This window comes from Canis lupus, chromosome 21, assembly GCF_003254725.2.
Source record: "Canis lupus dingo isolate Sandy chromosome 21, ASM325472v2, whole genome shotgun sequence".
NCBI classification, from domain to species: domain Eukaryota; kingdom Metazoa; phylum Chordata; class Mammalia; order Carnivora; family Canidae; genus Canis; species Canis lupus.
Window position 1 is genome coordinate 27644284 of NC_064263.1, and position 15843 is coordinate 27660126.

At 36.2% G+C, this 15843-nt stretch overlaps 1 protein-coding gene across 1 annotated transcript; it reads left to right on the forward strand.

The window, feature by feature from the left end:
* Positions 1–203: 203 nt before the first annotated feature.
* Positions 204–1152, forward strand: LOC112667849 (olfactory receptor 51A7). Its single transcript, XM_049099109.1, has one exon. It carries the CDS (start codon positions 214–216, stop codon positions 1150–1152), a length of 939 nt encoding a protein of 312 aa, XP_048955066.1. The 5' UTR covers positions 204–213.
* Positions 1153–15843: the final 14691 nt, after the last annotated feature.

Genomic DNA, 15843 nt, shown 5'->3' on the forward strand with positions numbered 1-15843 from the left:
GTGAAAATCCTATGTGGGAGAACATAAACATATTTAAGGACTTTTGATAAATGTTGAAAATTGCATTTTATTACTATTATGCCAGATACACCTCTGAGCATAGGATATGAAAGAGCTGCTTATCCCCACAACACGGAATTTTATAAAAAAGTGTGACTACTTTTTATTTATGTGATTTCAGATCTGGCTAAAAAGCTCCTATTCCCACTCATTATGTCTGCTTCCAATAGTTCTGAGGTCCAGCTTTTTCTTCTGATTGGAATCCCAGGTCTGGAACATGCTCACATCTGGATCTCCATTCCCATTTGCCTCATGTACCTGGTTGCCATCATGGGCAACAGCACCATTCTTTTTATCATTAGGACAGAACCCTCACTTCATGAGCCCATGTACTATTTCCTTGCCCTGTTGGCCATCTCTGACCTGGGCCTATCCTTCTCCTCCCTTCCTACTATGCTGAGAATCTTCTTGTTCAATTCCATGGGAATTTCACCCAATGCTTGCTTTGCTCAAGAATTCTTCATCCATGGATTCACTGTCATGGAATCCTCCATGCTTCTAGCTATGTCTTTGGATCGCTTTCTTGCCATTCATAATCCCCTGAGATACAGTTCTCTCCTCACTAGTGACAGAGTTGCTAAAATGTGCCTGATCTTAGCCATCAGGAGCATTCTCTTAGTGCTTCCATTCCCCTTCACTCTAAGGAGATTAAAATATTGTCAGAAGAATCTCCTTTCTCACTCATACTGTCTGCATCAGGATACCATGAAGCTAGCCTGCTCTGACAACAAAATCAATGTTATCTATGGCTTCTTTGTTGCTCTCTGTACTATGCTGGACTTGGCATTATTTTTTCTGTCATATATGCTCATCTTGAAGACTGTACTCAGCATTGCATCTCTGGCAGAGAGGCTCAGGGCTCTCAATACCTGTGTCTCCCACATCTGTGCTGTGCTCATTTTCTATGTACCCATCATCACCCTTGCTGCCATGCACCGCTTTGCCAAGCACAAAAGCCCTCTAGTTGTAATCCTTGTTGCAGATATATTCTTGTTGTTCCCGCCTCTAATGAACCCCATTGTGTATTGTGTAAAAACTCGACAAATCCGGGAAAAGGTCTTGGGAAAGTTGTTTAATCCATGTAAGAGATAAAAAATTTGAATATGGAAGTAATAAATTATCAACCATTAAGTATTGATTGGCACCTATTTCAGTGCCACAGTAATCACTATCTAATGAAGGAGTGTGAGAGAATGAAAAACTGTATAATACAGAATTTACAATAGGCAGGCATTATTCAACAGGAAGGTGAAAGATTCAAGTGATAGATGATATGATTCAGAGGCTTAATTCATATTTTGAGTTGTTGAAACAAAACATGGATATAATAGAGATTTGGTTTTGAGTCACCCCTTAAAAAACAGATAAAATTGGACAGATTGAGATTATTATTTAAGCAACATTTATTAAATTTATATATTTACAATGTATGCTCTCTATATTATCAAAGAGAAATGAACTAGAAAGCACATAGCAGCCATGAAGGTTATTAGTCTGGCTGGAATGAAGAGTATAATTTGGCAAATAGTGAGGGATAATTTTGAATAGTGTGAACCAGATTTTGGAGTACTTAGAAAAGTCTTGAGAAATCTAAATTCAGGAGGTACTGGGGAGACAATTTAATCTCTATAGCAAACAGCTAATGTGATAAATCAAATGTTACAAATGGTATGTCTAAAGGCATGAGCAAGATGGATTGATATTGAGAGAGATGAAGAGGGGATCAATAGGAGGCTACAGCAACAATCCCACTATGAAGTGATTTTGGGAATGGGCAGGGACAGAATAAAATCGTTTAGGTTGCTTTTTGTTGTTTTTGTTGTTGTTATAAAACAATTTATAAGAAACACAAATTCCACTAAACAATGAATCTACATACATAGGTGACTGAATATTCAAAGACAGACATGTTGAAAGAGGAGGCTGGCATACTGTTTATCGGCCATGACTAGAAAGGGTAGCATTGCCCTCACTTGTAAGACAATAATACTTGGTTGTAGACATGGAAGTAAATGTATATTTTAAACATGGTTCACTCATCAAACTGAAGATCTTCCTTCATTAAGATATCTCATAACTTTTATCCACTCATTGATTCCCCCTGCAGCTTAGATTATTTTATCATCCTATACATTGAGATGAACTGTTTGAAACATCTTTTCATAATATGAATGTCACCATATTAAAATACTTCAATAGCTGTCCAGTAAGTTACAAGATAATGGTAAGGCTCCATATTTGTGCAAAGGCTTTCCATTTTTCAATACCTACTTTTGTCTACTACTTTTATCTGTTAATACTCGGCCTTGCACTTTATATTATAATGTAATACAAATATGTGACACTGTTACTTACACCTAATCCTTTGCTTATGGTGTGTTGTATGCCAGGAATGCTGTATCAGTTTTTCATTGCTGCATAACAAATTATCATAAACCTAATGATTTGAGACAATACATATATATTATCTTACAGTTCTATAGGTTAGACGTCTGACACGAGTTTTACTGGGCTAAAGTCAAGGTGTTGGCAAGCCTGCATTTCTTTCTGAGTTTTTCAAGCTTTTGAGGCCACTTGCCTTTTTTTTTTCTCCTTTTTTTGATTCAAGGCCCCCTTCCTCCATACTCAAAGTCAGCAATATTACACCTCCTTGTGACTTTCTTCCATTGTCACATCTCCCCCTGACCATAACTAGGAAAGGTTCTCTGCTTTTGAGGGTTCATGTGATTAGATTGGGCCTACCTGGATAATCCAGAATATTCTCCCTGTCTCAGGAAGTCTAACCTTAATTACATCTACATAGTGTTTTTTGCCAGGTATGGTAATATATTCATAAATTTCCATATTAAGGCATTGAAATCTTTTGGGAGATGATTCTGCTAAGAAAAATGCATTTCTTCAACTCTTTGAGATTTCTCCCACTTAGCAATTCAGTAGGAGTACACTTCCTCCATTAATACTTGGCTGACACCCTTCTGCTCCAAATATAATAAATTCATATCTGAAATTTATTTCCTCTCACAGTGTACTGACTTCTACAACATAATTTCAAGAATTATTAACTCTTAATTGTTTAAAGGTTCTTTGTTTTTGCCAAATTATAAATCCTGTGGTCTACAAATGTCTGTATGTCTTACTTGTTTTTGCATCCCTATTGCTTAACATATATCTGGACAAAGAAGCACTCAATGTTTTTTGAGAAGTTTGTGAATTCATGAGAGACCATCATTAAAATTGATGCTCATTTCCTAAGCCTAAAACCATGAGCATTTCAGGAACCCCTTGGTGGTGCAATTGGTCAAGTGTCTGAGTCTTTGTTTCAGCTCAAGTCATGATCTCAGGGCTCTGAGCTCAATGAGGACTCAGGTAAAGTTTCTTTCTCCCTCTTCCTCTGGCCTTCCCCAAATGCTCTCTCTCTCTCTCTCTCTTTCTCAAATAAATAAATGAACCTTAAAAAAGATTCCTGACATCTCTGTGGCGAGCGACTTGAAATTATACTGTCAGTCACCACAGATTAAAGCATGTGATCAATTTTTCAGACAGCTCCTGTCCTGTGGCTACATGCCATGCCAAGCCCAAAAGAAAGGGTATAATATCTACCAGAACTTTGCCGTCTGCTTTGTGAAAGGCCAAGAACTGCCTCTCCTGTTATTTCTCTCAACTCAAATCTATTCTTACAGTAGTGTCCACTATCTCACTTTATTTTCCATATCCAAACTGACATGAAGTCCTATAGAAGTTTTTGTACCAATTATCTATCAATTTTTCCTTATCTATTTCTTCTACTATAATCTTCATCCAAATCACCATCATCCCATGCAATATTTTTTTTATCAGTTCCTAATTTAGCCCCGTCCTTCCATCTCACCCTCCAATTTGCTCTCCACTTTGCAGCAAGAGTGACTTACATTATCCACTCACTTAAAATACTCCTATTCTCAGGAGAAGATATTTGCAAATGATGTATCAGATAAAAGGCTAGTATCCAAGATCTATAAAGAACTTATTAAACTCAACACCAAAGAAACAAACAATCCAATCATGAAATGGGCAAAGACATGAACAGAAATCTCACAGAGAAAGACATAGACATGGCCAACAAGCACATAGGAAAATGCTCTGCATCACTAGATATTAGGGAAAAACAAATCAAAACCACAATGAGATACCACCTCACAGCAGTGAGAATGGGGAAAATTAACAAGATAGGAAACCACAAATGTTGGAGAGGATGTGGAGAAAGGGGAACCCTCTTGCACTGTTGGTGGGAATGTGAACTGGTGCAGCCACTCTGGAAAACTGTGTGGAGGTTCCTCAAAGAGTTAAAAATAAATCTGCCCTATGACCCAGCAATTGCACTGCTGGGGATTTACCCCAAAGATACAGATGCAATGAAACGCCGGGACACCTGCACCCCGATGTTTCTAGCAGCAATGTCCACAATAGCCAAACTGTGGAAGGAGCCTCGGTGTCCATCGAATGATGAATGGATAAAGAAGATGTGGTTTATGTATACAATGGAATATTACTCAGCCATTAGAAATGACAAATACCCACCATTTGCTTCGATGTGGATGGAACCGGAGGATATTATGCTGAGTGAAATAAGTCAACTGGAGAAGGACAAACATTATATGGTCTCATTTATTTGGGGAATATAAAAAATAATGAAAGGGAATAAAGGGGCAAGGAGAGAAAATGAGTGGGAAATATCAGTGAGGATGACAGAACATGAGAGACACCTAACTGGGAAATGAACAAGGTGTAGTGGAAAGGGAGGTGGGCCGGGGGTTGGGGTGACTGGGTAATGGGCACTGAGGGGCACTGGATGGGATGAGCACTGGGTGTTATGCTATATGTTGGTAAATCAAACTCCAATAAAAAAATATACCAAATAAATAAATAAATAAATATGCTTAGTGAAGATAGCTGTTATCCAGTAATGAGGAAGAAAGAAGTTTCCTTGATATAGTCTGTAACTAATTTAATAAAAATTTTATAAAACAAACAAAAATACTATTTTCTAAAATACTCCTATTCTCTCCTACTACAATTGGGGTAAAGAACAAAGTCCATGGCCCTAAAGTTACCCCACCTCACCCAGCCCTGATCTGGCTGCTGTGTCTTTCTCTGCCTTATTTCAAGTCAAGAGGCTGACTATAGCTGGACTTCTTTGCTGTGTGCAGGATAAAAACTCAGGCTAGGATAAACAGACAATGACCAGAGAACATAGACTCTTTTTTTTTTTTTTCATAGACTCTTACAAATGGGAAAGAGCCATGGAATTAATTGATTCCAAGATTATGATTTGCGAATAAAGAACCAGAGCCCAAAAAAATGCAGCTGACGTTCTTAAGGCCACAGAACAAATGATAACTGAAATGGTTGTAAGTAGAGTTCAGAAAGTTTTCATACAGTAATTTGTTTTGGCTCTTAACTTCAACTTATTAAAGATATTTTTATAAGCCCTCAAAGTTTCTGAAAAAAAATCCAATTAACAAAAGAAGGGAGAAATTGGAAGAAAGGAGAATTACTTTTCATGGGTTAGAGGATGTGTCACACCTAAGCCTCTCTTCTAGACCTTCCAAAGATGAGGACAGTATAGGGTTGTTCCTGGGTCTCATACCTGGAAGAATTGAATCCATGAACAATGAAGGAAGGAAGGTTTTGAGCTTTCACCTTCATTCATGTGTGGCCAGACTGGTAGGAGGGAATAAGATCTTGGATGGATTAATTTAGTGCTCTGGAGGGATTAGGTCATATATCTAAGAGGCAAATATATTGCATATTCTTAATTGATGATGTATTATTTGTTCTATACTGTATATATATATATATATATATTATGCACAATATCTCATTTAATCTTTTTGGTATATATCTAACATAGATATTACTCTTGTTCAAGATTTATGGCTTAGAGAAATTGAGTGATTACTAAAATTGCAGGCAGGCCTGAAGATGGGGCTCAGGTCTTTTTGGGGCCACTTGCCTTTATTCTGCAACCTTATGCTACATCATCTTCTAGGATATAAACAAAAAAGAAAAAATGAAAGAAATTAGCTGTTTAGGATATTGATAGGCCAGATAGGTAAAGTTGTGGTCCACAAGACAAAGCTTGTAGAATAAGGCCTTATTTCATCACTATAATTGTGAATTATTTAAAATCCTCCACCTTTAAAAATCATCAAATTTTGCTTAAGAATCTGGATATTTTTTATGTTATATTGTGTAGAATTTATTTTCATATTTCATCAAATATTCCTCAAAAACAACACTTGGCTTTGTACTATTCATATAAAATACACTATTTGATTATTTCTAATCCTCTAACTTTTTTTTAGTATAGTTGACACCCAGTGTTACTTTAGCTTCAGGCGTACCACATAGTGATTTACGGTCAATTAATCTGTGACCAAGGAGGCAAGAATATACAATGGGTAAAAGACAGTCTCTTTAATAAATGGTGCTGGGAAAACTGGACAGCTTCATGCAAAAAAGTGAAATTGGACCACTTTCTTACATAATACACAAAAATAAACTCAAAATGGATTAAAGTCATAAATGTGGACCTGAAACCATTAAACTCCTAGAAGAAAATATAGACAGGAATTTCTTTGACATCGACTATAAAAACATTTTTCTAGATATGTCTTCTCAGGTAAGAGAAACAAAAGCAAAAATAAACTATTGAGCCTACATAAAAATAAAAAGCTTTTGCATAGCAAAGGAAATAATCAACAAAGCAAAAAGGCAACCTACTGAATGGGAGAAGATACTTACAAACGATTTGTCTGATAAGGGATTAATATCTAAAGTATTTATAGAACTTATATAACTCAGCATCAAGAAAACTCCCAAATAATCTGATTTTAATGGGCAAATGACCTGATTTTTATTTATTTTTTTAAATCAGCATATCTAATACTATCAGCCTAGCATTCTGGAGCTGGGTAGTCATGTCCCTGAAGACAGGGTTTGCTGGAAATCATATCCTACCACTTGCTATTTGTCTTCCACAATTTTTCTTTATTCATTTACCTTACTGGGTGGCCTTCATGCAGATTTGAGTTTATGACTCTAGTTCTAAATCTTTTTTTTTTTTTTTTTTTTGAGAGAGGTAAGTGAGACAGTAGTCAGGCTTTATTATAGTTTTTTTTTAAAGATTTTATTATATATTCATGAGAGACATAGAGACAGATGCAGTGACATAGGCAGAGGGAGAAATAGGCTTTTCAAGTAGAACTCAATGTGGGACTTCATCTTGGCACTCTAGGACCACGCTCTGAGCTGAAGGCAGATGCTCAACTGCTGAGCCACCCAGGCACCCCTTATTATAGGTTTAATATATGATTCTGGATCATGAATTTATTTCTACACCATGGCCTTCTCTTCTAGGCTCAAGGGCCATAGATCCAAATGCCTAATTGAATCTACTTTTTAATGAGAATAATGATAATAATGATAATAATAATAATACTTTGCAATTATTTATCATTTACTAAGTACTACATATTGTACCAAATGCTTTATATAGTATATGGTAACTTATTATATTTATTTCTCTATTAACCCATTAGGAGGTATTATTATCTATTTCTATTTGACAGATGAGAAAGTGGGAGCTCATAAGGTTAAAAAATCTTTCCTGGGCACATAGGTAGTAAGTGATGTAATTTGGATTCATCCCAGGCTGAATTATTCTTGAGCTTCAGTTAACCACTACACACTCTTTGTGTTACACAGGCAACCGGAGCTCAATATCTTCAAAATGCGATTAATTCCTCCCTTTAAGTCTGTTCCTTAGAAGAAGAAAAGATAGTAAAGAAAGTATTCTCTATCTCACTAAGTAGAACTCTTCCACACTTAATTCTTCAAAATTCACACCAGGAATTAAGCTTAATTCCTTCTTTCTTGTTGTTAAAGCCACGCATAAAATAATTGCCAAGTCATGAAAATAGTCATGAAACTTTCCAAGTCATGAAATTTCTTTCTTTCTTTCTTTTTTTTTTTTATAAATTTTTATTTATTTATGATAGTCACAGAGAGAGAGAGAGAGGCAGAGACACAGGCAGAGGGAGAAGCAGGCTCCATGCCCCGGGAGCCTGACGTGGGATTCGATACCGGGTCTCCAGGATCGCGCCCTGGGCCAAAGGCAGGCGCCAAACCGCTGCGCCACCCAGGGATCCCTCTTTTTTTTTTTTTTAATTTCTTTCTTTTAAACATCTCATGATACTGTTCACTTTTCTTGCAGATTCTACTGTGGTGCTTGATGATTTCTTATCTGGATTCCTGCAACACTTCCTACTTTGCTTTTTCTTTATGGACACTTCCCTAATCCATTCTCTATATCATAGCCCAACTGAATATCTTAAAATGCAAATGTGATTATGTAACTCCCCCGGGTAAATTCTTCACTGGTTTCCCTTTACCCTAAAGGTACAGTTTCTGTTCTTTGGCTTGGCCTATATAAACCTTCTCAGGGAAATTTATGTCTCACAGTATAATCTCTTGCCATACGTATTGTTTCTGCTACCACTATGTGGAACTTATCTCAGTTCTGTAAATTTGCAATATTCTTCATCCTTCATCCATTTCTTCAGTGGAGTACAAAGGAAAGAAAATATAATGTGCAGTGTCTGGTAAATAAGGAAAGGTCAAACCCATAGGCTCTATAAAATAGTATTAATTTTTCTAATAACAACAGAAAGTTGTTGAAGTTATAAACAGAATGATAAACAGATTTGCATTTAAGAAAGAGTAGCAGTAAGAATTATAACCAAGAGGAACAAGCATTAAGCTATTGCTTTTATCTAGGTGAATATGTCAGTTGATAGAGATAAGAGTCAGGGAATAATAACTAGTTGGATGATAGTGCTTATGGAAGAAAAATAATAAGTTCAGTTTTAATTCCATTAGATTAGGGTGTCTGATATCTTTGCCTAGAAGGTCTTGCTGCCAAATCCATACTATCTACATATGAGGAAATGAAAAAGGTCTATGCCTGTATAGAACAATACCAGACACAAAGAAAGTACACATTCCATATGTGTTATGAAAAGACATAATGGAATGAAATAATGTATATGGTTATGTTTGGTGTCTGAAAATTAGTGCATTATAAAAATTCTGTATATATGTGAATTTCCAGGGAAAAATCTACTTTCTGGGAAACTTCAAAATACCAAGAAATGACTTTTGTTATTAAGGTATAGGAGGGTAACATATATTCTTTTGTTACCTCATTATTTTTGTATCTTAATAAAAAGAAATATCTGTTACAGTAATTCTGCAAAATATTTTGGCCTTAAGATTCCTTTAAACTCTTAACAATTATTAAGAACCCCACACATCACTTATCCCCCCACATCACTTATTTATGGGTATCATATCTATTGATACCATATTAGAGATTGATCACTTTATTTATGTATTAATTCATTAAAATAACAATAATAATCTCATTGACTATTAACATAAATAGCACATTTTTGAAAAATAACAGATAAAATAATTTAGTGGCAAGCATAGTATTATCTCTAGAATTGATTCATCCCACATAACTGAAACTTTGTACCCTCTGGAGGTCTAATATGTGACATGGTGACTATAGTTAATAATACTGTATTGTATCTTAACATTTGCCAAGACATTAATTTTTTTTTAAGATTTTATTTATTTAGAGGCAGAGAGAGTTGCATGAGTAAGGGGAGGAGCAGGAGAGGGAGAGAGAGCATACTCCATGCCAAGTGTGGAGCCAGATGTGGGGCTCAATCTCACCACCCTGAGATCATGAGCTGAGCTGAAGCCAAGAATCAGATGTTTAACTGACTGAGCCACCCAAGCACCCCAAGACAGTTGATCTGAAGTATTATCATCACACACAAAAACATAACTATAGAACACGATGGCTATGCTTTTTTAAGATTTTATTTATTTATTAATGAGAGACACAGAAAGAGAGGCAGAGACATAGGCAGAGGGAGGAGAAGCAGGCTCCATGCAAGGAGTCTGACGTGGGACTTGATCCTAGGAATCTGGAATCAAGCCCTGAGCCAAAGTCAGATGCTCAGCCACTGAGCCACCCTGGCATCCCAAAGGCTATGTGAATTAGCTTTATGGTATAATCATTTCACAATTCATATATTAAAACATATTGTATACCTTAAATATTTACAATTTTAGTTGTCAGGTGTACATCAGTAAAGCTGAAAAGAAAGAGAAGCACTATTTTGAAATTTTGGCAAATCTTATTAATATCTGGCTTAATAGAGGGAGCTGGATATCATATATGCTTCTACATTCAATTTGGGTGTCTATAACATGTCACATCGCCTTTGGGAAACCTCACTGTATGCATATGAGAGAATGTGAATGGTAATTAATAAAAGCACAAACAAACAAAAATACCATCTTAATACTATTTTAAATGTATTTTAAAATATTTTATTTATTCATGAGAGACAGAGAGAGAGAGAGAAGCAGAGACACAGGCAGAGGGAGAAGCAGGGCCCCCTCAGGGAGCCCGATGTAGGACCAGATCCCTGAACCCCAGGATCAGACCCTGAGCCGAAAGCAGAGCTCAATCACTAAGCCATTCAGGCATCCCCCATATTAATATTATTACGAAAATAGTTTGACCTTAGAAATTCCTGGGAGATGTTCAAGGAACCATCTAGGGACCCCAGGAAATTTTTGAGAATTATTGATTTGTTAAATAAATACAAAATTTTTTAAAGATTTTATTTATTTATTTGAAAGGGAGTGAGAGAGATCACAGAGGGAGAGGGGAGTGAGAAGTAGGCTCCCTGCTGTGCCGAGAGCCTGATGCAGGGCTCAATCCCAGGACCCTGGGATCATGACCTGAGCTGAAGGTAGATGCTTAACCAACTGAGCCACCCAGTCACCCAATAAATACAAATTTAGAAAAGATAGAGAATTAACCACAGTGAAACATAAACAGAAAAGACATAGTCTCTGATCCACAAAAAGTTCACATCCCTGTGTCTCTGTGTGCATCTATGATACCAGAGCCATGAGCTTTACTGCTGGGCTGGTTAAAAGAGTTGATGTTTTGGATTAAGGCCCTGATGGTGATTCTGAGACAGGCAGCAATTTGAGCTCCAGCAACTTAATAGTGTGTCCATGACTTAGGTAAGATCTACATGTGTATGACTCCATGAGGGTGAAGCTATCATTCCATTTGTTCCAGTCAACCAAGAATTTTTTTTTTTTGCAATAATGTAGATATATGTTCTCAGCCATACTATAAGATAATATTAGAGTATGTAGAAACAAATTCTGTTGCATTAAAGGAAGGAATTAGGGATGCCTGGGTGGCTCAGCAGTTTGGCATCTGCCTTTGGCTCAGGGCGTAATCCTGGGGTCCTGGGATCAAGTCCCACATTGGGTTCCCCACAGGGAGTCTGCTTCTCTGTCTGCCTATATCTCTGCCTCTCTCTGTATGTCTCTCATGAATAAATAAGTAAAATATTTCAAAAGAATAAAAATAAATATAACATTAAAAAAATTCAAGAGTTGGGAGACAGCTGATGTAAGCTTGTGTAAGATGGAAGGATCTGAAGTCAACAACTGTCTCCTACCTCTTCAGTGAACACTTCATCATAAAAGCTGTTATCCATGCTTGATGGCAGTCTCATAACCTGCAGCAATTATTGCATCTCTGTTCAATAACCTTTTCAAGGAGTTCGGGCCCCAGGATTCTCAAGGGAAGGTGCAATTCATCCCTTCCCCATTCTCATCAGGCCTGGGTTAGATACATGCAAAGTTTAATGATTATGATCTTGGATACAAGTGCTTGATCCCAGGTCCCTGAGACCATTTCTAACCACTTCTTATGGTCACAGCTGTTCAGTTATGTTTTCACTTCCTATATGAAGGAGAACTTCTTCTAACAGTGACCTTGAAATATCAGCTTTGCTTAGCACTCCCTTCTCCTGGTTTTCATATCAATTACTTGCTACTTTTCCATCAGTTAGTGTAGTTTCTTGTTCACATAGCTCTAGCCACACTAGTCCTTTTGCTGTTCCTAGAACACTGAAGTTTATTTCCACCTCAGGCCCTTGTCACATGCTCTGGTTCAGCTCTGCAGTTGTAGAAGGCTCTTCCTTTAAATTTTTTCATATCTCATTCCATCGCATAATATAGAATTTTGCTTGTAAATTCCTCCTTATAGAGGTCTCCCCTGCTCACACATTTCTTTCTATCTCTTTCTATCCAGTCTCTTTCTATCCAGTATCCTGCTTTATTTCTGTCAGAGCACTTGGCACGGTCTGAAATAGTTAACCATTTACTTTTCTATTGTCTGTGTCTCCCAAATGTAAATCGAAAGCATAGTCTTTTGTTGTTTTGCACATTGTGATCCTAGAATGGAGATTCTGCCCAGAAAATGGCATACTCAGCATTATTTATGGAATGAAGGAATATTCCTCCACCCACATATTTTTGCCAATCTAACTTCTGCATGTCCTTTAAAACAGCTAAGTCAGCCCCTCTGGAAAATTATCCATGGTTCTCCAATCCTTCAGGGCTGTTCCAGGGCTCCCTCTTATTAATCATACATTTTCTGTGATATGTTTTACTCTGTGTGTTAGGTTTAATTTTAGGAATGAAAGTAAAATTTATGTGAGCTGAAAAACATGCTAATAATTTTATTCAAAACATTCATATATATCATATATTTAAATTTTGTAGAGATCCATGGGGGATGGACATTGCTATTGTTAAATTCATTTTAATAGAAAATTGACCTCATATAAGTAAATTAACAGAACTTTCTAAAATGAATTCCAAGTACAGTATTCTTTCTAATGTCACAAGAACCTTCTAATTTGCTTAAGATGTAAGAGAACATGACTCCCATGTAGGACTAAAATTTGCAAGTACACAGCACAGATATAAAGCCCAGCTGTGGAATTGTATGCTTGCTTTGGAATTCGCAGTGGCTTCATGGTTTTCCTGAAGTTTTGTGTGTACACAGACACCCAAAATACAAACCACTCATGACATTCACAGACATATTCTATTTTATTCTATTTGTTTTGCCTAAGTATCCTTGGATCTTCCACATGTAACACCCAAGGTTCACATATACCCCATCATTGTAGAAACAGCTTTCTTATGTCAGACAGAATAACGCAATGTTGAGGAAGACATAAACTGTCAAGAGTTAAATGTCAGGTTCACTAGATAGCCTCAAATTAAGTTCAACTTCATATGAGAACTGACTCCACATAAACTTAGTAGTAGAGGCTTTAATCTCTGGCCCATTGTCAGTGTCTTTCTTGATCCTGCACATGACATCCTCAATCTTCCCTTTAGATGCTCAAAACCCTACTCAGCAGCATTTTACTCAGGCTTGTTTTCCTCACAGATACCAATAAGACGAAATTCCAAATACTATATTAACATATATTACTCAAAAGATAGTTTTTATTAAGTTTTTAATTTCAGTATATTTAGCATACAGTATTATATTAGTTTCAAGTGTACAACATAAATGATTCAACAACAAAAAAAATGATTCAACAATTCTGTACATTATTTAGTGCACATAATGAAAAGTGTACTCTTTAATCCCCATAACCTATTTCACCCATCTTTCTACCCACCTCTCTTCTGGTAACCATCAGTTTGTTCTCTATAGTTAAGAGTTTTGGTTTGTCCCTCTTTGTCTTTTTTTTCCTTCTTTGTTTTGTTTCTTAAATTTTGTATGTTAGTGAAATAAGAGGGTATTTGTCTTTCTCTGACTGGCTTATTTCACTTACCATTGTGCTCTCTAGCTCTGCTCGCATTGTTGCAAATGGCAAGATATCATCCTTTTTTAATGGCTGAATAACATATATATACATGCTATTGTTATATGTACATATATTGTTATATGTATTGTTATATGTATATATATACACACACACATAACATAAGACATATATATGTTATTTGGTTATATATGTTATGTGTGTGTGTGTGTGTGTGTAATATTCTTTATCCATTCATCTACTGATGGACAATTGGGCTGTTTCTATAATTTGGCTGTTGTAAATAATACACTCATAAGCAGGGGTGCATGTATCCCTTTGAATTAGTGTTTTTGTATTTTGGGGTAAATATCTCAGTAATGCAATTACTGGATTATAGAATAGTTCTATTTTTAACTTTTTGAGGAGCCTCCATACTGTTTTCCACAGTGGCTATACCAGTTTGGATTCCCATCAATATTGTAAGAGGGTTCCTATATCTCCACATTCTTGCCAACACTTGTTCTTTCTTATATTTTTTATTTTAACCATTCTGACAAGTTTGAGATGATATCTTATTGTGGTTCTGATTTGCATTTCCCTGACAATGAGTAATGTTGAGCATCTTTTCATATATCTGTTCGCCATCTGTATGTCTTCTTTGGAGAAATGTCTGTTCATGTCTTCTGCCTATTTTTAATTGGATTATTTGGTTTTTGGGTGTTGATTTGTATCAGTTCTTTATATAATTTGGATACTAACTCTTATAAGATATGTCATTTGCAAATATCTTCTCTAGAAGATTGCCTTTAAATTTTGTTGATTTTTTTCTCTCACTGTGCAGAAGCTTTTTATTTTAATAAAAATAAAGTCCCAATAGTTTACTATTATTTACCTTGCCTCATGAGATATATCTAGAAAAATATTGCTGTGACTGATGTCAGAGAAATAAACGCCTGTGTTCTAGGATTTTTATGGATTCAGGTCTCACATTTAGGTTTTGAAAGATAATTTTTTTCTAGGGAAGAATAGTGGTAAAATTCTAATAGATCAGAGGGTATAAGGAATTATCTCTCTTTAGTTCATTGGTTTATGACCTTCTCAATATGGTAAGTGCCTCAACCTCTTTCTACTTTCCACCTTCTCTTCCTCCACTCCTGTTCTCTACTTTTCCCTGACATGTTAGAGGACAATGATAACAAAAACAACTTTGGATATTTCCTTGAATACATTTTTCTCTCTCTCACCTCTGTCCCAGCTTTGCAAATTCTATTCCTTCAGATAAGACTGCCCTACTCCAGTATGTTCCTTAAGGATGGCTACTGTGTCGACTCATAGAAATCTTTCCTCACATTGTGTTCCCTCAGCTTGAAGAAGATATTTCTCTTTTTGCTCCTCTATTAATTCTTTTTACTTTGAACAACACAATTAACATATGGCTATATAACAAATCATCCCAAAATTTCATGTCTGAAACAAACAAACAAACAAACAAACATTTATTGAGCTTGCAAATCTGCAACTTGGGCTGGGTTCAGAGTAGGATTGATTAATTTATTGGGTTTCACCTGGAAAGACAGGAAAAATAGAGGTTGGAATAATAGGAAGATTTGTTCACTCACTAGTAGTTGATAATGATCCAGCTAAGGCTGAGACCTTAGCTTGGTCTATTGACTGAGACATCTACATGTGGCTTCTCCATGTGGTCTCAGCTTCCTCTCAGTATGGTGGCCATGTTCAAAAAGTGAGATAGATAGAGACATAGATGGATATAAATATAGAGATAGAAAAAGAGGAAGAGTGTGAGGGAGGTGTATACCAATGGAAAACGTATCACCTTTTATGATGTAGCCTCAAGAGTCTTATAGGGTCACTTCTAAAACACTCAATTCATTGAGGCAGTTACAAAGTCCTATACAGTTATGAGGAAAGAAAAACGGATTCCATCTCTTGATGGAGGAGTCACAAGTTTCTAGAGGAGAACGTAGGATTATAAATACCTCTGTGGCTATTATTGGGAAATACA

What these genes read in the sequence shown, in the direction of transcription:
- LOC112667849 (XM_049099109.1), top strand. Translation starts at nt 214, where the DNA reads ATGTCTGCTTCCAATAGTTCTGAGGTCCAGCTTTTTCTTCTGATTGGA.